The sequence below is a fragment of the Terrapene carolina genome, unplaced genomic scaffold (assembly GCF_002925995.2).
Source record: "Terrapene carolina triunguis isolate 2854851 unplaced genomic scaffold, T_m_triunguis-2.0 Scaffold113, whole genome shotgun sequence".
Classification (NCBI taxonomy): Eukaryota; Metazoa; Chordata; order Testudines; family Emydidae; genus Terrapene; species Terrapene triunguis.
This window is the reverse complement of record NW_020664464.1, coordinates 27763222-27788167: the sequence shown is the minus strand read 5'-3', so window position 1 is coordinate 27788167 and position 24946 is coordinate 27763222. Positions and strand designations below refer to the sequence as shown.

The 24946-nt window shown below is 44.3% G+C and overlaps 1 protein-coding gene across 2 annotated transcripts in view; it reads left to right on the top strand.

Moving 5' to 3' along the window:
- Positions 1–23498, top strand: part of SLC27A6 (solute carrier family 27 member 6) — a 58077-nt gene extending 34579 nt beyond the window's left edge. For both annotated transcript variants that reach the window (XM_029911712.1, XM_029911711.1), the window contains exons 6-10: positions 8786–8876; positions 12076–12274; positions 13075–13172; positions 21210–21340; positions 23066–23498. In XM_029911712.1, the coding sequence (XP_029767572.1) occupies positions 8786–8876; positions 12076–12274; positions 13075–13172; positions 21210–21340; positions 23066–23242 (696 nt within the window). In that variant the 3' untranslated portion in view covers positions 23243–23498. The remainder of the gene's footprint in view (positions 1–8785; positions 8877–12075; positions 12275–13074; positions 13173–21209; positions 21341–23065) is intronic.
- The last annotated feature ends 1448 nt before the right edge of the window (positions 23499–24946 follow it).

The following is a 24946-nucleotide window of genomic DNA, read 5'->3' as shown; positions in this document are numbered from 1 at the left end:
AGCAGGTAGGTCCCCCCTCTCTTATGGCATTGGTACTATTCACCTGAGTAAGAGTCTTTGGTTAGACTTATCTCAGCAATGGATGAGACAAAGCAAGAGGGAATGAATGTTACAAAAGTAAAGGGTCACTAGATGTGGTTTTTGTTACTTTCCACTCCTTCCTCTGGATTTTTAAAAAAAAGTATGGGGGCAGTATATGAAATGCAGGGGAATGAACATTCACACGGCTCCTTTGCTTTTTTGTTTCTGATTGCACTGCAGTTGAATACTGATTGATACAAATAGTTTCTGAATCATAATACCCTGGGCCAGTTTCCTTGAATACTGAGGGGTTTCCTAAAATACAAACAAACAAAACCCTTACAAATCACCGACTGGCAAACACTATATTTCCGAAGTGTAGATGGTGCAGTTGTTTTATTCCACTTTGAGTGTCACCGGTCACAATGAGAGTGGCTATGACTTTGAAAAGTGTGTCGGATGTGACAAATTGGAAGCTAGCAGAAAATGGTTTGAGGAAAGACATGTTTGTGATGTATACAAGAGGCCTCATTGAGTCCTAATGGTTATTATACACATTTCTGCTAATACGGTTGTGCTAGTGGGAGCAGACAGACATAACTTTAAGTAACTTTAAGTGATACATAAAATCCAAGTAGGGTACCTGAATACACACATGCTACTTCTCCCTCACATGAATGGGGGAGAAGAGAGCTCCTCAGATACTCTCTGAGATCTCATCCCCTAAATTGGAATTAGGATGAGGAGAGAGAAGTTGAGGATGGGAAAAGAAAACCATGTGTGAGCACACGTTTGCTGTGGGCCTCCTGTCTTACCCCCACCACACCCAGGAATTTCTCTTTCTGACTTCTACCTATTGTCTGACTTCTATCTATTGGAGGCTCTAGTGTCTTTTCTCACTCCTTTGCCTTTCCATTCACACTGAATCTGGTGCAAAACAATATTCAAAGAGAATAGGTAGAGATTTTTAGGAAACCCCTCAGTATTCACGACTTTTCCCTTTTAAGGCTCTTCCTCCCAGATTCGTATGCCTTGCAGGTGTGGTGGGGTGAGACTGCCTGAGCTCAAAGCAGCTCTTTAACCCCTTCTTGCCTTGTGTGGGGTTTGCTCACCTGATCACAACAGGATACAAAACTTCATGGTTGCAAGGATATACCAGCCACTTCGTGGGGATAGAGGGAGAAATAGGAAAACACATCCCCTATGGACATGTTATCTCATTGTCCACTGTAGGTTTTCTTGCATCATCTTCTGATGCAGTTGGTACTGGCCAACTTCAGGCAGTATACATAACTACAGTATATTGTTCACCAGTCTGATTCAGTATGCCAGTTCCTATATTTGTACCTTGAGGTGATGAGTGTGGAAAAGAACCTAAAGATTAAATACAGACAGATGAGATAGCAGATGCTAAAGCTGACAAGACTGGTTCAGGCTCCCAAGATAATGAAAGCGAATTTTCTGTCACTAACTGCCTTCTCCTAAAGCAAGGAGGCAAAGACTAATGTGTGATTGATGTTCCATTTGCCAAATTATAGGTAATGTGAAAGATACAATGCCAGGAACCAGAAAATGATCTTCTGTCAGCCAAATCCTACTTTATTATATTTTCAGTTGTGTGAAGAAAAAGAGTGAATGCTGTAGCAGTGTGGCATGCATCCGAAGAGCCACTGAATGTGAGATGCTAACTGGAAATTGGTGCTCTTGTCTAGGAATAATTTAGTTTATTTGCACTGTGTAATCTCTAGGTACAATGGATCCTGTTGATATGTTTGAAGGTACAGTTACTCAGTCCATCTGTATGAATAGCTTTTTCAAAAAAACAAGGATGTCTATATGCCTCATGTGAATAGAATTAATGCAATAGAAAATGGGAGCCTATATCTGCTAAGGAAACAAAATTTGCAGAGGCCTCTGAACAGGAATGCACAGAGCAGCTTCAGACCTTTTATGCATATATTATTTGTGTGATGCATAAGGAGTTAGGCATGAGACTCCCATTAATACTGATCAAAGATGCATGGAAAAGACACTCCATATTGCCCTTAAAATGTACCCCATGCTACAAGAGAGAAAATGCAACAGGAGCGTGGGGAAAGGGAACTCATATGTCATAAAAAGTGATAACAGGAAGAGGGAGTACAAATACTATTTACCTAAAAATCAGCTTCTAAAAACTTGTATTCAGAACTTTGCAGGTAACATTTTTTTGCCAGTGTTTTAGTTAAAAAAAATTGTAAAGGCCTGAATCTTTCTCCAGGACTCATGCTGTGTAATACCTTATTCTGTTGTTCTGTAGAAATCAGTGGGACTGCTTGCATGATAAGGCACTACTCTGCATGAGAATGGATGGCAGAATCAGGTGCTAATTTAACCTTTTTATCTGATGGAAAGCTTGACTGTGGCAATCAATCAAAAAAACATTTTAGCATTTTGTTAAGGCTTATTACCTTTCTTTCACAGAACAAAGAATTTCAGAACTGACCCAATTCTGGTGGAGTTTTTTTGTTCATAATCTTAAATTTTAAAATAACAGAACAGGTACTTTATAACATGAAAACAAAACTTCATGTAAAGTTTTAGCTAAAGCAGATATAAGTCTCTGGAAATTAATATTAACAGCACAAATTCTTAATGTGTTTATCAATAGTGTTACTAGAAACTCCTATGATCTTTGCCTGTTCAGCAAAGATTAAAACATGTCTGAAAATTAATAACACTGCTGCTCTTTTGTTAGTGAGGTTATTCACATAGCTTTTGACAAGCATGCTCTAATACTGCCACTATATTCCAAGATATCTTACTGTACCAGTATTTTCTGGGTTAGTACCAGATGTTTTTTGCAAGGCTTTTTTTTTTTTTTTTTTTTTAATAGTTGGTCCTGTTACTGGCTAGCCAAATTACGAAGGGAAACAATTTAGCCAAAACAGGGTTAAATAGTGTCTAAACTCTGTTTTCATACATGGTTCAGAGTTCATCATAGGTAAGACCTTGTAGTTATGAAACATAGTTAATGTATAAAAACAACAAGGAGTCTGGTGGCACCTTAAAGACTAACAGATTTATTTGGGCATAAGCTTCCGTGGGTAAAAACCTCACTTCTTCAGATGCATAGAGTGAAAGTTACAGATGCAGGCATTATATACTGACACATGGAGAAAGGGGAGTTACTTCGCAAGTGGAGAACCAGTGTTGACAGGGCCAATTCAATCAGGGTGGATGTAGTCCACTCCCAATAATAGATGAGGAGGTGTCAATTCCAGGAGAGGAAAAGCTGCTTCTGTAATAAGCCAGCCACTCCCAGTCCCTATTCAAGCCCAGATTAATGGTGTTAAATTTGCAAATGAATTTTAGTTCTGCTGTTTCTCTTTAAAGTCTGTTTCTGAAGTTTTTTTGTTCAATGATAGTGACCTTTAAATCTGTAATAGAATGACCAGGGAGATTGAAGTGTTCACTTACTGGCTTATGTATGTTACCATTCCTGATGTCCGATTTGTGTCCATTTATTCTTTTGCGGAGGGACTGTCCGGTTTGGCCAGTGTACATGGCAGAGGGGCATTGCTGGCACATGATGGCATATATAACATTAGTGGATGTGCAGGTGAATGAGCCCTTGATGGTGTGGCTGATGTGGTCGGGTCCTCTGATGGTGTCGCCAGAGTAGATATGGGGACAGAGTAGGCAATGAGGTTTGCTACAGGGATTGGTTCCTGGGTTGGTGTTTCTGTGGTGTGGTGTGTAGTTGCTGGTGAGTATTTGCTTCAGGTTGGGGGGTTGTCTGTAAGCGAGGACTGGCCTGCCTCCCAAGGTCTGTGAGAGTGAGGGATCATTTTCCAGGATAGGTTGTAGATCATGGATAATGCGCTGGAGAGGTTTTAGCTGGGGGCTGTATGTGATGGCCAGTGGTGTTCTGTTATTGTCCTTGTTGGGCCTGTCCTGTAGTAGGTGATTTCTGGGTACCCGTCTTGCTCTGTCAATCTGTTTCCTCACTTCCCCAGGTGGGTATTGTAGTTTTACGAATGCTTGATAAAGATCTTGTAGGTGTTTGTCTCTGTCTGAGGGGTTGGAGCAAATTCGGTTGTATCTTAGGGCTTGGCTGTAGACAATGGATCGTGTGATGTGTCTTGGATGGAAGCTGGAGGTATGTAGGTACGTATAGCGGTCAGTAGGTTTCCGGTATAGGGTGGTGTTTATGTGACCATCACTTATTTGCACTGTTGTGTCCAGGAAGTGGATCTCTTGTGTGGACTGGTCCAGGCTGAGGTTGATGGTGGGGTGTAAACTGTTGAAGTCCAGGTGGAATTCTTCAAGGGCCTCCTTTCCCTGGGTCCATATGATGAAGATGTCATCAATGTAGCGCAAGTAGAGGGAGGGGCACTAGGGAACAAGAGCTGAGGAAGCGTTGTTCTAAGTCAGCCATAAAAATGTTGGCCTACTGTGGGGCCATACTATGCGGGTACCCATAGCAGTGCCACTGACTTGAAGGTATAAGTTGTCCCCAAATCTGAAGTGGTTGTGGGTGAGGACAAAGTCACAAAGCTCAGCCGCCAGGCGTTCTGTGGCCTCATCAGGGATATTGTTCCTGACAGCTTGTAGTCCATCCTCATGTGGAATATTGGTGTAAAGTACTTCTACATCCATGGTGGCCAGGATGGTGTTTTCAGGAAGAACACCAATGCAGTTTCCTCAGGAAGTCGGTGGTGTCTCGAAGATAGCTGGGTGTGCTGGTAGCGTAGGGTCTGAGGAAAGAGTCCAAATAGCCAGATAATCCTGCTGTAAGAGTGCCAATGCCTGAGATGATGGGGCGTCCAGGGTTTCCGGGTTTATGGATCTTGGGTAGCAGATAGAATACCCCTGGTCGGGGTTCTGGGGGTGTGTCCATGTAGATGTATTCCTGTACTGTAGCTGGGAATTTCTTGAGCAGATGGTGTAGTTTCTTTTGGTATTCCTCAGTGGGATCAGAGGATAGTGGCCTGTAGAATGTGGTCTTGGAGAGTTGCCTACATACAGACTAACACGGGTACCCCCTGATAGTTAATGTATGAAGCTATTGTGCTAGGGAAGGAAATTATTTAAGTCTTTGAATTTGTTTGGATGGTGGATCCTGAATCGTAGGGCTTGTATACAAAGGAAAGCTATTGCAAAATAAAATTAGGGTGTGAACTAAAAATACAATAGCTATTCTGCACTAGTTCCTCATGTGGACACATTTACTCCACACAAAGAGGGCCTTTCTGCGGATTAGCTCAATCTACTTCCAAAGTGGATTAACCTAAACCACATGAAAGCACAATTTAGGCTATATCTACACTGTGAGATAGAAGTGTGATTCTCAACTCGTACACACATTCATCAAGCTAGCATGAATATAAAAGTGTAGCCATGGTAGCACAGGCAGCGATGGCACAGTTTCAGGTGAGATTGTACTTGGCATGGCTAAACTGTGCCTCCGCTGATGCTCCCTGTGCTATCGTGGCTACAAGTACTATTTATACTCCCGCTAACTCTCATCGACCTAGCACAAGTATGTGTAAGTGAGCTGGGAATCACACCCCTAGCTCATAGTGGAGATGCAGCCTCAGGGAGGAACAAGTGTTCACACTGGGAACTCGTGTGGAATAGCTATTATTGGCTATTTTCCTGTGTAGACAAGTGTATAAATGTAGCAGTTTGTTTTATAAACACCTACCATTCAACAGTAGATTACCTGTAAAATTTCCGGCTAACAAACCAAACCAAAGGCAAAAGCTGATACATATTTTTACTGGTCCATTGTGAGTTTAAAATACAATAATTTTAAAACAATTTTTAAAACATATTTGAATTGAAATATTGTATTTGAAAAAGCAACGGTGTAACATTATGATACTGTTAGCTAGAAAAAAAGATGGTCCTGTAGTTAGGGTATTAGCATAGCACCTAGAAGACCCAGGTTAAATTTCTTGCTCTGCTCCAGACTTTCTGTGTGACTGTGGGCAAGTCACTTGGCCTCTCTGTGCCTCAGATCACCATTTTATAGATGGGGATAATAGCACTTCCCTACCTCACAGGAGTATTGTGAAGATAAATGCATTAAAGATTGTGAGGTGCTCAGATACTATGGTAATTTGGCCATATAAGTACTTTATGTTGCTCTAATGTTATTTATCTATTTAATCACAAGGCAGTGGTGATACAGAGTATGGTCAGATTGCAATTTAGCTAGTTGAAAGGTTCATGTGTTGTATAATTATTTATTTATCCAGTAAAACAGCTAAAATTAGATGAATGATCCATTGCATTACACTGTATAGAATAATACAGTAATGTTTGTCTACACCCCTTCTTTCCCCATAATTTGGAATAGCTAAGATGAAACAGATTTAGGTCTGTAACTGCAGCAGTATGATGCAGCACCACCTGCTTTGCCAAGGTGACTCCAATTCACAAACTTTAATGCAGAAGGAAAGCAGCTTGCACGTAGACAGATTTACAGTATTACAGATGCTGATGAGTAGGTTCAGTAAATCTCAGTTCACGTGTCCAGTCTTTAGATCATTGGGCTGATACACAGTAGTGTACTGTTAGAGGTACTCTTCTTTAGACCAAGTGTTTAAACAAAGGTTCTTTTGCTTCATGCTCTGGGTCGCAGTGAGTCAGGGAAATCAGGTAATCTCAACATTTCCTCTGTCAATGAAACAGATTGCGCAAATAAGATTGTACTTGAGTGCCTAATGACAGTTGAATTATCATATGCAGTCAGTTGCTTTACTACCAAAATCTAGCCTTTACATTATAAAGCATTTTCAATATATCTAATACAAAAAGTACTGTTTATAACTAAGTTACAGTATCATTCAATTTCATATTACAAAAGGTGTGCACGGTGTGCAGCTGCATTCACTAATCCAGCATCCAACCACCACCGACTTGATTCTTTCTAAATTGTCCCCTGTGCTAATTAGTGGTTGCTATAAATATTCAGGCATCAGTGACAACAAAATGAATAGTGGTGTGATCAGGTTAATAGATGATAAAATCATTATACTATTCAGCCAAATTAATTGAAGGCAAATGAGCATTTTATGTTTTAGCATCTTATCCATTACATGAGACATCTTCCTAATCCCATTCCCTAATTACATTGTATTTCTTGCTGGCGAAAAAAAGTGCTGTGTGATTAAAATATATATTTACAATTGTTTTCTCCCTCACTGGTCCTGTCAATACTTCTCCTGCAAAGATTTCCAGAAATCCTTTGTTAGTCCTACTTTTACAAGATGCACTTCTTTAGGAGAAAGAAGATGAGAAGAGTCAGGAAGCAGGCTAGCTGAATGCACAGAAAGATAAGTGAATATCTGATAAGAAGTGCACCCCGCCCATAGGATGACAAAGACTCTGGTTCTAGTTATCATTTACATGAAAACCGCTTTACACCACTTGCAAAGGGCTCTTAGGCCAGATCTACACAACAGATCTATATGAAAAATCCACACCCCTGAGCGACATAGCTATACCAATCTAACTCCCCATGTAGACAGTGCTGTATTGATGAGAGAGCTTCTCCTGCTGACATAGCTACAGCCTTTGGGGAGGTGGATTAATCATCGGCAAAGGAGCATCTTTACTAAAGTGCTACAATGGTGCAGTTGCACTGGTGCAGCTGTAGAATAATATGTGAAAACAAGCCCTTAGTGTAAATGAGAATCAGGTCCTGAGTACTTAGTGAAAAAAAGTACCTGGGTTTTTAATGTTGGGAAGAATATGGGGCCCAGTCCTGCAGCCAGGGCCAGATTCTGTCTAGTCCTATGCAAAAGGGTCCAAGAAGCCTTTCATCCTAGCTTCAACTCTGGTGTGCAGCCCATATAAGGGTCAGTCAGAATAGCAATGTCTGTGATCAGGGGAGTATAGAAATTTCTGTCCCTATGCTCTCAGGAGTGCATAGTACCCAAAAGGAGGACGTGAGGCCCACTGAGCAGGACTGGTGCCCAGCAGGGAGAAGGCTGCAGTCCATAAAGAAGTATAGTAGTGGGAATGCTCCCCTGCTTGTTGACGTCTAGGGAAGTAGAATGCTCCCAGTCTTCAGGTAATGCAGCTGTACAGCTTTACCAAAATGAGGCTTTTCCTAAGAGCCATACTGTAGTGCTGAGTGAGTGTGAAAGTTGTTAGGGTCCCAAGGAGTGCTGCTTTTTGGTTCATCTACAGTCCTTTTCTGACATTTTAATCTGCTCTTGACGATACTTCCACAATCTACAACTTCAAGCATTCTCACTAGCAAGCAATGCTAAAAACTGTGGGCCAGATCCTCATCTGGAACAAATTGGCATAACTCCAGTGAAATAAATGGAGCTACACTGATTTACACCAGCTAAGGATCTGGTCCCAGGAGTAGTTTTTGTAGCAGGCACCACTAACAAATACTATAGCTAAAGTTGCAGATCTGATTCGATTATTATGACATCCTGGTGCTGATTCTGGTACACTGCTCCAATGGTATATAGGGGCCACAGTTTTGCCACAAGATGCTGTATGAAAATAAGTGATATTTGTGTTCTAGAGATATTTTTAATGTTACAGGGTTATTAAAATCAGATGTTGCTTTTCTTCAGTGAATAGTATAAGTTTATCTTGTGCATTTTGTATTTACATAAAACTGGATTCTACATTTAGGTAAAAAAGATTTGAATGCTGTACATAAAATTGTTTCATTGCTTACTTTTGCTGCCACCAGATGTCGCTGTGTTTATAAATAACTGATGGTCCATCTGTTCTCTTCTCTTTTCAGCTTTTTTTCCCTTTTGACTTAATCAAGTATGATTTTAAAAAAGATGAACCGATTAGAAATAGGCATGGTTGGTGTGAGAAGGTTAAGAAAGGTAAGCATTCATTATAACAGGATACATCCAGCCTATACAAAACTTACAGGGTTTTTTAAAAAAATGAACTGTTATTGTGTTACAAGTGATAAAGCGCCAACATCAGCTAATAATAACCTATAACAATGTGCCTACAAAATCAGTAGGTTTAATGACCTGAGGGGGTGCATTTTTAAGCATGTGAGGCTTTAGAAGCACAATCTGTTTAATGGTAGACTAACTAAGGACAAGAGCACAAATAGGGAAAAGATGGACTTTCGTTTCTGCTTGAAATTTCAAAAGTTATCAGAATGAAAACCTTTTTAAGTGTCATAATTTTCCAGACAATGAAATTCTAAGTTTTGACAAGTTCTAACTGTATCCTGGAAAGTAGTGGCTCTGAAAAGATTTCAGGATTCACAGTGGACAAGCAACTCCATGTGATCTTTCAGTGCAATACTGTGGCAAAAACTGCTAATGCAATCCTTGGCTATATAAGTAGGGGAGCGGTGAGTAGGATTAGGGAGATGATTTTACCTCTGTATAAGTGATTGATGAGACAGATACTGTATACAGTTCAGGTTTCCGTATTTTAAAAAGCATATTGTAAAATTGGAAAGGGTACAAAAATAATTAGAGGGCTGGAAAAAATGCCTTACTATGAAAGACTAAAAGAGCTAATTCTGTTTAGCTTATCAGAAAGATTGAGAGACTACTTGATACATGTATAAGGAGAATGCCTTTCTGGAAGTTATGTATTAACCAAACAAAAGTTATAGGACTCAATACGGGGGTAACTGGGTAAAATTAATGGTCTATGATATAAAAGAGATTAGACTAGATGCTTTAGTAGTCCCTTCTGGCCTTAAACTTTATGAATCTAAGAAAAGCAGGGCAAAACCCTGTTATATAGTCTTTTTATGCTTTCTCCAGGATTTGGCCCTAAACTCCTTGTAATGCTTGCCATCCCTTTTGTGTATATTTTTTATTGGAGTAATTTTCTTTGCTAGAACAATGTAACCCTCTGGTTTTACTGTTCAGAAAATGCTTTAATAAATGTGAGACCCTACAATTAAAACTTGTGTGTGGGGGTAGCCCCAGAATGCTCAGGGACACAAGCAACCATTCCAGGAATGCGCTGTATACTTTGTTTCAAACTAGTAGTCCATACAAGTATTCCACCCATGCATTCTAGGTGCAACAAGCAGACTTATTTCCTCCTCTCCTAACTTGTCTGGTATTTTCTGAAAATAGATTTGGTTAACTTTCATAAGTTAACCAGCAAAGAAAGAAAACTGATTCTGTATAAATATAATCCACTTTACTTTTCTGGCTTCAGTGAAAACTGCTGGGGAGCTCAGTACTCTTCAAAATCAGGCTATTTAAATATGGATTTAATACCTAGCTTTAGACATACATGTTTTCAAATCTTGGGTACTTTATTTTGAGTATTAAAAGGAAACTAATGCTGACAATTACAATTACAATACATCCGAAGAAGAGGGCTGTAGCCCACGAAAGCTTATGCTCAAATAAATTTGTTAGTCTCTAAGGTGCCACAAGTACTCCTGTTCTTTTCGTGGATACAGACTAACACGGCTGCTACTCTGAAACAATTCACTAAGATATGTGAGGTCTAATCTTTCTTGGTGGGTGCACTTTGGTAAGTGAGATCCCTAAAAAAGAGCAGAGCCTGATCCTCCACTGCCTTGCATCTTGTGTAGTGGTATTCATCCTGTAAACAGTTAATTGGGATAAGAGGGAAGGTCCTCTCCTGGATCAGTAACTGGTTAAAATATACAAAACAAAGGGTAGGAATAAATGGTCAGTTTTCAGAATGGACAGAAGTAAATAGAGGTGTCCCCTAGGAAGCTGTACTGGTGCCAGTGCTGTTCAACATATTCATAAATGATCTGGAAAAAGGGGTAAACAGTGAGGTGGCAAAATTCGCAGATGATAGAAAACTACTCAAGTTGGTTAAGTCCAAAGCAGACTGTGAAGAGTTACAAACGGATCTCACAAAACTGGGTGACTGGGCAACAAAATGGCAAATTAAATTAAATGTTGATAAATGCAAAGTAATGCACATTAGAAAACATAATCCCAACTATAGATATAAAATGATGGGGGTCTAAATTAACTGTTATCACTCAAGAAAGAGTTCTTGGAGTCATTGTGGATAGTTCTCTGAAAACATCCACTCAGCAGCAGTCAAAAAAGCAAACAGAACATTGGGAATCATTAGGAAAGGGGTTGATGATAACACAGAAAATATGATATTGCCTCTATATAAATCCATGATATGCCCACATCTTGAATTCTGTGTGCAGATCTGGTCGCCCCATCTCAAAAAAGATATATTGGAATTGGAAAAGGTACAGAGAAACAAAAATGATTAGGGATGTGGAAATGCTTCCGTATGAGGTGAGATAAAGAAGACTGGGACTTTTCAGCTTGGAAAAGAGATGACTAAGGGGATGTGACAGAGGTCTATAAAATCATGACTGGTGTGGAGAAAGTAAATAAGGAAGTGTTATTTACTTCTCCTCATAACACAAGAACTAGGGGGTCACCAAATGAAATTAACAGGCAGGAGGTTTAAAACAAACAAAAGGAAGTATTTCTTCCACAGGTTGACCGTGTTGTGTGAACTCTTCGCCAGAGGATGTTGTGAAGGCCAAAACTATAACAGGGTTCAAAAAAAGAACTAGATAAGTCCATGGAGGATAGGTCTATCAATGGCTATTAGCCAGGATGGACGGGGTGCAAAATCATGCTTGGAAGTGTCCCTAGCCTCTGTTTGCCAGAGCTGGGAATGGGCAACAGGATGGATCACCTGATCGTCTGTTCTGTTCATTCCCTCTGAAGCACCTGGCATTGGCCACTGTTGGAAGGATACTGGGCTAGATGGACCATTGTTCTGATCCAGTATGGCCATTCTTGTAATCTTATGTAATGTAAAACACTATCTTTCCTATTTGGCAGCAGTTTATACATACTTTGGACAACTGCAAAGGACTACAGAAGGTGCAAGGCAGTAGAGCATAAGACACACTATTGTTTGTTGGTCTCATAGACCAATTCCACCATGTTGAGTTGGGTATATAGTATCTTAATATTGTAAGTGTAGGATATGTAGTCAATTAACATTAACGTAAACATTAACATTAACTATCCTGTGATATCTTACATCACTGTTCACCTTAACTTTTCTCTGTAGGTGAGGCTGGTCTTCTCATTTCCAAAGTGAATGCAAAGAATCCCTTCTTTGGTTATGCTGGGAGTAAGAAACATACGGAAAAGAAATTACTCTGTGCGGTGTTTAAGAAGGGAGACATTTATTTCAATACAGGGGATCTGATGGTTCAAGACCAAGAGAATTTTCTTTACTTTTGGGACAGGATCGGGGATACCTACAGGTACTATCACTATGTCCTTGTTAAAAAGCATTGGTGCATGGGATAGGATAATATTGCTTGACCTATTCTCCTCCTCTCCTCTCTCCCAAGAGTCTCTGGTTCATATCCATTCTTGAAGTATATAGCAGTGCTAGTGTTTAATTTTGTGAGCAGCATGCAACCATACCTAACTTCATTTTGTGGCAGGTTTTCATTCAAAGTCCCTCATGATCCTTCTCATGAGCATTCTAGCAAATGGTGTCTTTGTTGCAGGGTAAGGAGACTTGGCACACTGAAGTGGAGAAATGTATCAAACACAGTAGATGTCTACATTTGGTAGATTTAGCTGACTATAAATTTTGAAAATAATTTATTTCAGATTAGGATAGGATTTACTTGTTTTCATTTATTTATTTATTTTTAAATGCAGCTGTTTTAACAAAGCTTACTGTTATGGTGATCAGAGCATCACACTAACTGGACATGCTAGAACAAATGTAGGGTATATTTAGTCCAATGTACTCATAATTCCTATTAAAGGTTATATTACTATTATTAATTTGTATTATTATAGTGTCTAGGAGCCCCAGTCTTGGATCATGACACCATTGTGCTAGGTCCTGTACAAATACAATGAAGTCAAGGCCCATGACTGCGGCTCCTAGGCACAATAATAAGACTAATTATTAATTATTATTATTATTTATTATTAATAATGTTACCTTCCCCCAAAGAGCTTACAACATCCATGAGGAGTACAATATGCCCATATGTTTTCATGCGGGTACAGTGTTTTGTTCTCCACTCCCCACTCCATTTAGATGGAAAGGAGAGAATGTTGCAACCACTGAAGTTTCTGATGTCATTGGTATGTTGGACTTCATACAGGAAGCCAATGTATATGGTGTTCCTGTGCCAGGTAAGAACCTTTTATCTCTATAGGTTTTTACTTAAGGTCATGCTGCTGTTCCTCATAACTCTTATGTTCTTCTTCGAGTGATTGCTCCTGTGTATTCCACAGTAGGTATGCGTGCTCGCCATGTGCACCGGTGCCGGAAGTTTTTTCCCTTAGCAGCATCCGTAGTGGGGGAGCACCACTGTGACCCCTGGAGTGGCGCCGACATATCGCGCCATAAATGGGGCTGCGTGCTCCCCCCACCCTCAGTTCCTTCTTGCCACCAGTGAAGGTAGTCGGAACTTGTGCTCCAGCTTTGCTGCAGCATTTAAGCCTTAGTGGTATCCAGCTTTCCCTGAAGTTACTTGTTGAACTTTTCTCTGTTAGTGCTGGGCTCGGGGCATGCCCCGTGGCCCAGGTTTCAAGTCGTGCGACTCTTGTCGCACTTCTATGCCCAGAAGCGATCCACACACTCAGTGTCTTCGCTGTCTGGGCGAGGCTCACATTAGTGAGAAGTGTAAAATTTGCCGCTCCTTCAAGCCCCGAACAAAGAGGGAGCGTGAGATCCGACTCCGAGCTCTCCTAATGGAGTCGGCGTTGACCCCGGCACCGGCGCGTCGAGCCGACCCCGCACCGGGCACCTCGTCCTTGGCGCGCAGCAAAGCGCCCCCAGCACGCAGTGAAGTGCCCCAGGTGCGCTGTCCTGATTCCGCGCCCGGTACTGCATCGTCGGTGCGCAGCGAGGCCCCGTCGACGAGCCGGCACCGCTCCCCTTCTAAGAAGCAAGGGAAGACTCAGCGGCGCCGGGAGAAAGAACGGGGTGAGGCTAGACCCGCGTTGGGCAGCCCACGATCCCCATCGGGACCGAGACCTCTGACTCGGTAGAGCGGAGTAGTCCAGTGCCGTCCACGCGCGCCTCGCCAGAGGTGAGAATGCCTTCGACACCGGAGGCAGCTCAGGCCACATGTGACATCATGACGCTTCCGGTACCGGGAGCGCCGCTTCAGTCGGGCCCCCGATCCTGTGGGAAACCATCGCTCAGTGCCCATCGACCCTCTCCGAACATCTCCGAGGTCGAGATGCCGTCCTGAGTTGAAGGGCTGAGCCACGGACCTTGGTGCGCCTCCACGCTGCGAGCAGGATCGTCTGCGAGCGAGCTTTCCACTTCCACTCCAGGAGACTGTAGGGGAGGCACTAAGAGACGGCGCCGCTCCTCTTCGAGTCTTGACCGCAGGGACAGGTCTCGTCATCGTCAGCACCGCCGTTCCCGCTCCGGCACCCACCGTGGAAGGCGCTACACCTGGAGCTCGTCACAGGAATCCCAGGTACCGAGGCGTCGTTGTCTTGGGCGCCAGAGGCACTACGGGGACAGCACCCCCGACTCCTACCTGTCCTCCTCCAGGGGCCGGAGACGTCATGTACGGGACCGCTCCAGCTGTTCGTACAGCACCATCTGCTCATCCTGGACTTCGGCATGCGGCCGCCCCTCATCGAGCCACTCGGTGCCGCAGGACCAGCCAGCCCTTCCGGGCCACCTCGCGTCCCAGGGCCAGGCCGTTCCCTGGCAGGGACCGTGGTGCCAGTGGGCACCGTGGCCCCAGGCACCGGCACCGCCGGGACCCCGCTCCGTGGCGGGAGTGTCCCAGGCCCAGCCAACATCGCCGCCTCAGCACTGCGATGAGGCAATGGGCAACGACCCTCTGGCACCGACTCTGGCCCCGGGTCAGGACGTCGAGCTTGCGGTACAGCCGGGTGCAGACGACACCGCAGCACCGACCTCCTCGGCGCCAGACGACTCTGTGGTGCCACCACCTCCGGTCTGTCAGGAGGATTTCAAGGCCCACCAGGAGCTACTCAGGAGGGTGGCATCAAACCTCCAGCTCCAGGCCGAGGAGATGGAGGAGCCATCGGACACATTGTTTAATGTCCTGACCTCCTCGACGCCGGGGCGTGTGGCCCTCCCGCTCCATCAGGGGGTGGCCAATATTACTACTGGCCTCTGACAAACCCCGGCATCTCTCTGTCCGATCTCCAAAAAGGCTGAACGTAAGTACTTTGTGCCCACAAAGGGGCACGAGTACTTATACTCTCACCCAACTCCGAACTCTCTAGTGGTGGAGTCGGTGACCCACCGAGAGAGGCATGGCCAACCCGCTCCTACCCCTAAGGACAAAGACGCTCGCAGGCTGGATTCCTTTGGGAGAAAAGTTTATTCGTCTGCGAGCTTTCAGCTCAGAGTGGCCAACCACCAGGCACTCTTGAGGAGATATGATTTTAACCTGTGGGGGTCCCTTGCCAAGTTTGAGCCCTTCCTCCTCGAGAAGGACAGGAAGGAGTTCCGGGCCCTTGTGGATGAGGGTGCGGCGGCGGCTAAAGCGGCGCTCCAGGCGGCCTCCGATGCGGCGGACACGGCCGCTCGTTCGATGGCCACAGTGATCTCCATGAGAAGGGCGTCCTGGCTTTCGCTCTCTGGCCTATCGGCTGAGTCCCAGTCGATCATGCAGGACCTGGCGTTCAATGGTCGGGCCCCGTTTGCAGATCAAACAGATACGCGTCTGCATGGGATGAAAGACTCCCGTACTACCCTGCAGACGCTGGGCCTGTACGTCCCACCGGCCAAGGACAAGCCCAAGCCTCACACCTCCGCTCCACAGGTTCGGGGTAGATATGAGCCCCTGCCTAAGAAGCAGCGGGAGCAGAGGCACTGGTCACAACGCCAATCCCGCTCGGCCCCTCATCCGGGGCCCTCTAAGGCCAGGAGGCCAGGGAAGCGGCGTTTTTGACTGCTTGCGGGGGGTCACCGGGCCTGTTGTCAGGTTAACCCCCCCACACACACAGTTAATAAAGTTCAGGTTTGCAAATCGTTTACCTGCCTTCCGTTTGCAATGGTCCCGTATTACTACGGACCGCTGGGTCCTCAACACTGTATCCCTGGGGTACAGGTTGCAGTTTGTTTCGCCCCCTCCCAATTGCCCTCCGGCCAGTGAGTCGGCGGAGGACCCAGAACATGCGCTACTCCTGGGTCAGGAGGTACAGCGCCTCCTCTCCCTGGGAGCCGCAGAGAGGGTACCTTGGGAATTCCGGGGCAAGGGATTCTATTCCAGGTATTCCTCATCCCGAAGGTGAAGGGCGGGCTTCGGCCCATCCTCGATCTGCGGAAGCTCAACCAGTTCTTGGTACGCTGCAAATTCCGCATGGTGTCCCTAGCCTCTATCATTCCCTCCCTAGACCCGGGGGATTGGTTTGCAGCACTGGACCTTCAGGATGCCTACTTCCACGTCCACATTTTCAAAGGTCACAGGCGCTTCCTCCGTTTCCTAGTGGGTCAGGACCACTACCAATTTACGGTCCTCCCCTTTGGCCTCTCGACGGCCCCCAGGGTTTTCACCAAATGTATGGCGGTGGTAGCGGCCCACCTCAGGAGGAGAGGGCTGCAGGTCTTTCCCTACCTGGATGATTGGCTGCTCAAGGGCAAGTCCCGGTCCCAGGTGCAGCAGCAAGTATCCCTCTTGCTACGCACCTGCTCCACTCTGGGCCTAGTGGTAAACGAGGCGAAATCCACGTTAGTTCCAGTCCAGCGCATAGAATTCATAGGAGCACTGCTGGACTCCCAGGCGGCCACGGCCTCCCTTCCAAGGGACAGGTTTGAGGCACTCAGAGGCCTCGTCGCCTCGGTCACGGCCTTCCCGGTAACCACAGCTCGGATATGCCTTCAAATCCTCGGCCACATGGCAGCATGCACCACAGTGGTGCGACATTCCAGGCTCCGGATGAGGCCCCTCCAACTCTGGTTGGCCTCCCGCTATTCCCAGGCCAGGGACGGCCTGGACAAGGTTGTCATGGTACCGCCGACGGTGGTGGCAGACCTCCAATGGTGGTCCCTCCCGAGCAACATGCTCCGGGATATTCCCTTCTGAGATCCCTCTCCCTCACTAGATCTAGTGTCGGATGCCTCGGACCTGGGCTGGGGAGCCCACGTGGGGGACGTCAGAACCCAGGGTATGTGGTCACCCGAGGAACTGACCCTGCACATAAATGTCAGGGAACTCAGGGCTGTGCCCCTGGCATGCCTGGCCTTTCGCTAGCACTTGCAATGGAAGGTGGTCAGAGTCCTCACGGATAAAACCACCGCAATGTATTACATCAACAGGCAAGGGGGCACGTGCTCCAGGGCCTTATGCCAGGAAGCCCAACTCCATTGGGAGTTCTGTATAGCCCACAACATCCTCCTCCGAGCGTTCCACCTGCCCGGCGAGAGCAACATGCTCGCAGATCGCCTGAGCAGGGTGTTCTCACATCAACACGAGTGGTCCCTGCAGAGAATGGATTTTCCTTCAGTGGGGCACTCCCCAGGTGGACCTATTCGCCACCGCCCAGAACCACCTATGTCCCAGGTTCTGCTCCAGGGTGATAGAAGGCGATGGGGCCATGACGGACGCGTTCCTGCTCGATTGGTCGGGGCCCCTCATGTACGCCTTCCCACCCTTCCCCCTCATAGGCAGGGTCCTACAGAAGGTGAAGTCAGATGGGGCGAGAATTATCCTGATAGCCCCGGATTGGGCCCGTCAACATTGGTACGGGACCCTACTACAACTCTTGGCGGCCTCCCCTCGCAGGCTGCCGCTCCGCCCGGACCTCCTCTCCCAGGAGGGAGGTCGTCTCCTCCATCCCAACCTGGCCCCACTCCACCTGACGGCATGGCTGCTCCGTGGCTAGATGCGGAGGAGGGGAGGTGTACCGAGGCTGTTAGACGGGTCCTGCTTGAAAGCAGGAAGCCGTCCACACAGAGGACCTACCTGGCTAAGTGGTATCGGTTCTCCTCATGGGCGAAGGAGAGAGGTTCCTCCTCCGCATCCGATCCAGCTGGTCCTGGACTACCTCCTGTCCCTTAGGACCCAAGGGCTAGCCCCCTCCTCGATCAGGGTGCACCTGGTGGCCATTTCGGCCTTCCACCGTCCAGTGGCGGGACAGTCAGTGTTCTCCCACCACATGACTTCCAGGTTTTTAAAGGGTTTGGACAGAGCATTCCCTTATGCTAGACTCCCGGTTCCCCCTTGGGACCTGAACCTGGTTCTGTCACGCCTCACGGGACCTCCCTTTGAGCCCTTGGCCACTTGTTCCTGGTCCCACTTATCTGAGAAAGTGGCGTTTTTGGTGGCTATCACCTCAGCCCGCAGGGTTTCGGAGCTTAGGGCGCTGACCTCGGAACCCCCGTACACTGTCTTCCAGGAGCGGAAGGTACAGCTTCGCCCGCACCCGGCCTTCCTGCCGAAGGTGGTCTCGGCTTTTCATATGGACCAGGACGTTTTCCTGCCAGTCCTGTGTCCTAAGCCCCATTCCTCCAATGAGGAATGCCGCCTACATATGCTAGATGTGCGTAGGGTGCTGGCCTTTTACTTAGATCGAACAAGACCATTTCGGGCATCCCCTCAGCTTTTCATTGCTACGGCCGAGCGCATGAGAGGGCAACCGGTTTCCACCCAGTGGATTTCCCGCTGGATCACCTCGTGCATACGCACGTGTTATGACCTGGCTGGGCTTCCCCCGCCTCCTGTTGTTAAGGCGCATTCGACGAGAGCCCAGGCCTCATCTGCGGCCTATGTGGCTCATGTCCCTATTCAGGACATATATAGGGCTGCTACATGGTCCTCTGTCCATACCTTCGCATCGCACTATGCGATCGTCTCCCAAGCAAGGGATGACGCCAGGTTTGGTGGGGTGGTGCTCCGCCCGGGTAACCCGTAACCTTTATCATTAGAACTCCTACCCACCTCCGTCAGGTATAGCTTGGAGTCACCTACTGTGGAATACACAGGAGCAATCACTTGAAGAAGAAAGGACAGTTACTTGTTCCATAACTGGCGTTCTTCAAGATGTGTTGCTCCCATCTATTCCACATCCCCCCCTCCTTTCCCTCTGTTGGAGTTGTCTGGCAAGAAGGAACTGAGGGTGGGAGGAGCACGCAGCCCCCTTTATGGTGCGATATGTCGGCGCCACTCCAGGGGTCGCAGCGGTGCTCCCCCACTACGGATGCTGCTAAGGGAAAAAACTTCCGGCACCGGTGCACGTGGCGAGCACGCACACCTACTGTGGAATAGACAGGAGCAACACATCTCGAAGAACGCCAGTTACGGAACAGGTAACTGTCCTTTTTGCTTTAAAAGTTATACAATCACTTTTGATTAACTTGGCTCTCTAAAAAGCTCTTAAGAATAGCTCAGATAACAAAAGATTGTGGATCAGCCATTTAACCCTGTACTTTGATGTATGTGGAATGTGAGAGAGACAACACAATGTATTGTTATAAAGGTTATTTTGTCATGAATTTGGGACTACTGCATAACTTGAATTAATCCTCTGAGCATCATTAATATGGCATCTGGGAAACTCAAACATTTGTATGGAAAAATAGAAACATTTCAACAGAGTAAGAAAGCAAAAAACTTTTAACCAGTTACATAAAAAGAAATATATATTCACATTAAACTAAGCATTTGAGCTAGTTTGATTTAATCTTTTAACGCAGTCCAGTAAACTAGCTCTGAGGGAGAATTTTCCTGGGAACCTAAAAAGAAATGAATGAAATATGTAAAACAGTATGATAATAAGAAACAAAAATAAAAGTTTGCCGAAAATAGACTGGGCCTGATTTCCATTCATGCTAAAGCCTCTTTACACCCCACTGGGAGGGTAAAGAAGTTTGAAAGTAGGTGCAAGTTTAATTTACTTGTACTTTAAAGCCCCTTTGCCCTGAAAGGTAAAGGAGCCTTACTATAACTGAGAATCAGGACTACTGTGGTCCACAGTGGTCTCCATTGTATAGTCAACATTGCCAAAAGTTTCCCCACCGTGGCATGTGAGATATTGCAATTATTCCTTTTCTAAATTTAGGTAAAAATTGTGCTATTTGTTGGCCAAATACTGACTTTTTAATGGCAGCCACCCTCTGTGTATTAAAAGTAAGAAACTACATAATTGCAGGGTGATATAAAACGGTTTATTGTTATGACTTTAGGGTGGCTGCTTTACTCCAGAGTGGCAGAGGCACTCCTCTGGAATAACTTGCATAACCTGTGAGTGGCTAATAAGTAAGGCTAAGATTTTGTCACAGATATTTTTAGTAAGTCACGGACAGGTCACGGGCAAAAAAGAAAAATTCACGGAAGCCGTGACCTATCCCTGACTTTTACTACAAATATCTGGGACAAAATGGGGATCTCCGGGTCCCAGCACTGCCTGAAGCAGGGCAGCTGTGCAGGGGCTAAGAGCCGCTTGCAGCAGGTGGGGGGTGAGGGGTGGGGTACCCCTGCTGCCTGCAGCTCTGGGGGTCCCCCCACTGCCTGTGGTGGCTGGGAGCTGTGGGGCACCCCTGCCTCCCATGGCAGCAGGGAACTGCAGGGTACCCTTGCTGCCTGCAGCTCCAGGGGCCGTGGCAGCCAGGAGCTGGGGGTTCCCCCACCACTGGCAGCGGCGAGGAGCTCGGGGGCCCGACAGAGGCAGCTGAGGTACCCTGCAGCTCCATGCCTTTCACAGGCAGCGGACTGAAATCACGGAGGTCACTGGAAGTCATGGATTCCGTGACTAAATCGTAGCCCTACTAATAAGTAATGCAGTCATCCTAAATAGAAAACTATTCCAAAAAGTTCTAGAAACCTAAGCTGTCTAGTTATAACTTTTCTTTTCCACCAGACTTGACAGTTATTCTTAGACATTCCTATAATAATTTTCCCCATAAAATTTGTGACAAAATATATGATATGGTGGTGAAGTATAAGGACTTCATTTGAGACTGCCTACATAACTCACTTACGGTTTTGGTACATAAGACTAATGTAGTCATTCCACATTTATTCCAGTAAAGTATTGTCAGGGACAATACTTGCTCCTGCTGTGAAGACAGGGGACTGGACTCAATGACATTTCAATGTCCCCTCCAGTTCTATGAGATAGGTATATCTCCATATTAAAAAATGAACATATGTTTTTTAAAGTGAGGTTACACTAAAACTGAAAATTTCCAAATTATGTAGCATGTTCCTAATTTTAAACTTTTTTTCACAGATCATGAAGGAAAAGTGGGAATGGTCTCTGTTATTTTGAAGCCCAATAAATCATTAGATTTAGAACAAATGTATGAACAAGTTGTGACATATCTACCAGGTTATGCTTGTCCACTATTTTTAAGACTCCAGGTAATTTACATTTATTGTGCAGTACACTTAAATATCCACATGTAAACAGAACATTGACAAAGATCATAAAAGGCAATATGGTGGGTTGAAGGGAAGGTATCTGATGGTGTATTGCACAGATTGATGATATGACCAGTCCTATTTACCATCTTCATTTATGATCTAAAAGGGGGAATTACACAGCATAGTAATGGAATTTGCACATTATGCTAAACTGGGAGGAGTCATGTACAGCTGTGAGGACAGAGATAATACAAAGAGATTTAGAGAGATTAGAAACATGGACAGAGAATAACAAATTATATTCAGATTAGTAAATGGTACCTAATTAATCTGAGGAAAATAACCTGAAATCTATATAGTTAATGGGAGGGAGAGAGCTGGGAAGAAGTAATGCTGAAAGAGAAGGGGTGATAGTGGACAGCGAACTAGACATGCATTTGCAATGTGACATAGCCACAAAAATGCCAAGGTATCGTGTATTGGAGCAGAGTTAACAGACCTTCTCTATGTGGCTCTGATGCTCCTGTACCTGGAATAGTGTATTTAATTCTGAGCACATATTACCAGAGAGATTTTGACAGATTGAAGGGAGTTGAGAGGAACATAATAAACATTATCAGGAGGCTGGAGGAAAGGTTAAGAGCAAACTGTGTATTGTTTGTGTAAGCAACAGTAAAGGTGCAAGAGGTAATGCTACAAATTTCTGAAGGGTGTTAATAGCAAAGGGAGAGAGGAATTATGTATTGTTCTAAATGGGGAGTTATCAATGGGAGTAGCAGGATGAAACTGAGAAAAGCAAACTAGGCTAAATAGTGAGGAAAAAATTTCCTGACAGACAGATTTGACTAGCCTACCATCCCCCTTTCCCTCCCCCTCCTCCCCCCTCCTCCACCAGGAAGGAGTGATTTTAAAAATTAGACTAGGCAGAACATTACAAAGTATTTAGTAGAGAGCAATCCTGCATAGCAAGTGGATGGACTGGATGATCCAATATGGCTCTTCCATCTTCAGTTTCTGGGTACTTGTAACACACCTAAGGGAACTTATTTGGGGAATTCAGAGATGCTCATATACACTATAAATAGAGGCTCTTAACTGTGACAGTCTGTACTTTGTGAACATCTTCCTAAATTTTGTCTTTATAAATGTTCACAAAACGCAGAGTAGTTAAGAAGCTATTTCAGTCAAATGTGGGCCCTCCTATAAAGCCTTTGATTTGATACTACAGTTGCAAGGTCCAAAATGCAGTTTGCAACATTATTCCACCTTGTTTCAAACTCTTGTTCCATGCCAGCATGGGGGTTCTGTGGCTCAGTCCCTGAAGAAGGAGGGAGTAAGAGAATGTATCTCTAATTTATATATGTTTGTGTGTAGAAGAATATTTAATAGAGGGACAAGGAAACTTGAAATGTGGCCCAGCCTAGGCAACAATAAAAGGGCTAAGACCCAGATTGAATAGGAGGGAGGGTTAATTGTTGTCACCATGGAGTTCTCAGTCAGCAAGAAACACTTCTGCTCTCCTCCATGTGGTTTTGGAACATAAGCAGGAAATTTCACGCTAATCTTGATTGGGCCTCAGTTACTTAAGGGATGGGCTGCAAATTTGGCATCACTGGGTGAGCCAGACTTACACTTAAGTCAAGTAGGTAGGTGTCCATGTAGACAAGAGAAAAAGCATTAAATATTTCCACTTAACCTTAAAAAACTTTCTTTCTCCCCTAGGAAACAATGGAAATGACAGGAACTTTCAAACAACAAAAATTTCGGTTGGTGAGGGAAGGGTTTAATCCATCTGCAATCACTGATCCTCTTTATTTTTTATACAGTTCTAAAAAATCTTATGTTCCATTAACCAAAGAACTTCATGACAAGATCTTATCTGGGCAACTGAAACTTTAATTAGTGTTAAATTATTAACAGATTTGTTAACTACTTTGTAAGAAGCAACAAAGGCACTAAGTAATATTTCTATGTAGTTTGTATTCTTGATATTTTGCAGCCATACCTTTTTGGATTCAGAAGTTTTACTACACTTTTCATTTTTGACCGTCACTGAACACTAATCATTTTCTACCTCCTGAAACACCAAATAGTTACATTACTTATAAAACATGTTTAAAATACATCTTCTTTGTGGTATAGAATCATAGAAATCAGGGTTGGAAGGGACCTCAGGAGGTCATCTAGTCCAACCCCCTGCTCAAAGGAGGACCAATCCCCAGATTTTTGCCCCAGATCCCTAAATGGCCCCCTCAAGGATTGAGTTCAGAACCCTGAGTTTAGCAGGCCAATGCTCAAACCACTGAGCTATCCCTCCCCTACGTCTTGAATCTATTTTCTATATCAGACATGAATGAGTGATATTTACAGAAAAATAATAATATACACAGAAATAAATTATATTGGAAAAATATAATAGTGTTAGTACTGTTGCTTGAGACTAACATCTATTTTACTGTAGTTAATAGTTTCCCTGTAAATTTCATAAAGCCTAATGATTATTTATAAAATGTTAAAATTAAAAAGGAACTGAAGAAAGGTAGGGAGAGAAACACAACAAACAAGAATATTAGCTCTTCAAAAGATTCGTTTTAATTAACCAGTGGGTGCCTTGTTTTCTTAATGATTGATTGGGATTATTATTTATAGGTATTTTAAAATTCTAAACATACATGCTAAAACACTGTTCTTAAGAGTTTTAAAATAAAGTGTAAAAGTTAAAATAAGCTGTATTTGTGTCAGTCAGATTTGGGATTAATGACAAAGTTTTGTTTTGGGATTGGTTACATTATGCTCCTCATAGAGGACAGATGGCTGGTTTAAAAAATATATTAGGTTAGATTGCCTCCTCTCCTGAATTTCTCCAATTAGTCTGTCAATCAGATGTGATATTTACAGACTTTTATAGAAATTAAGTATTCTACTCTCATTGTTCAAAATATAGTGATGCTGTTGCTGCTATTCAGCACTGGACACAACATCTCTTTATCCAGTATGATTACAGCACAAAGACCTCCTGAAAGTAGTAGTCTAAAATGTATTACTTACAATTTACATCTTTTACTTTTATTTTTAAAAATTGACTTTAGAAGTCTATTGAAGTCGTGTTATTAATGTTTATACTAGAATATACAGTACAAATACTGTTTGAGATCAGGATGTTCACTGCTATTGGCCTTTAACTAAATATTGGTTTAATCTTTGCCCTTTTGCAGTCCTTTTTCAGACTGCAAATTTGATTTGGACCTTAAAAAAAAAAAAAAAAGGTCCTACCATTGAACTATTTGAATGTACACTACCTTGCATGCTCCAGCAACTCTCAGGGCTGATTTATTCTTGACATAAAGAAGGCTGCTTTAACTTAGGCTGGCTAGCAACAGCCTTCAAGGGGCTGTCTGTTAGCTGTGATCACCAGAGAACAACAGAATTTCAGCAAAAGTCATGCATTACATGAACCAATAAGCCATGTAGAAGATCTTATTAGCTCAACAAAGGTCTAGATTGTGGTTCTGGCTACTCAGTCAGGCAGAGGAGTGACTCCAGGCAGACATGGTAGGGCATGTTCTGGGTGCGGTATATTACCTTTTGCCCCCAACAAAACAA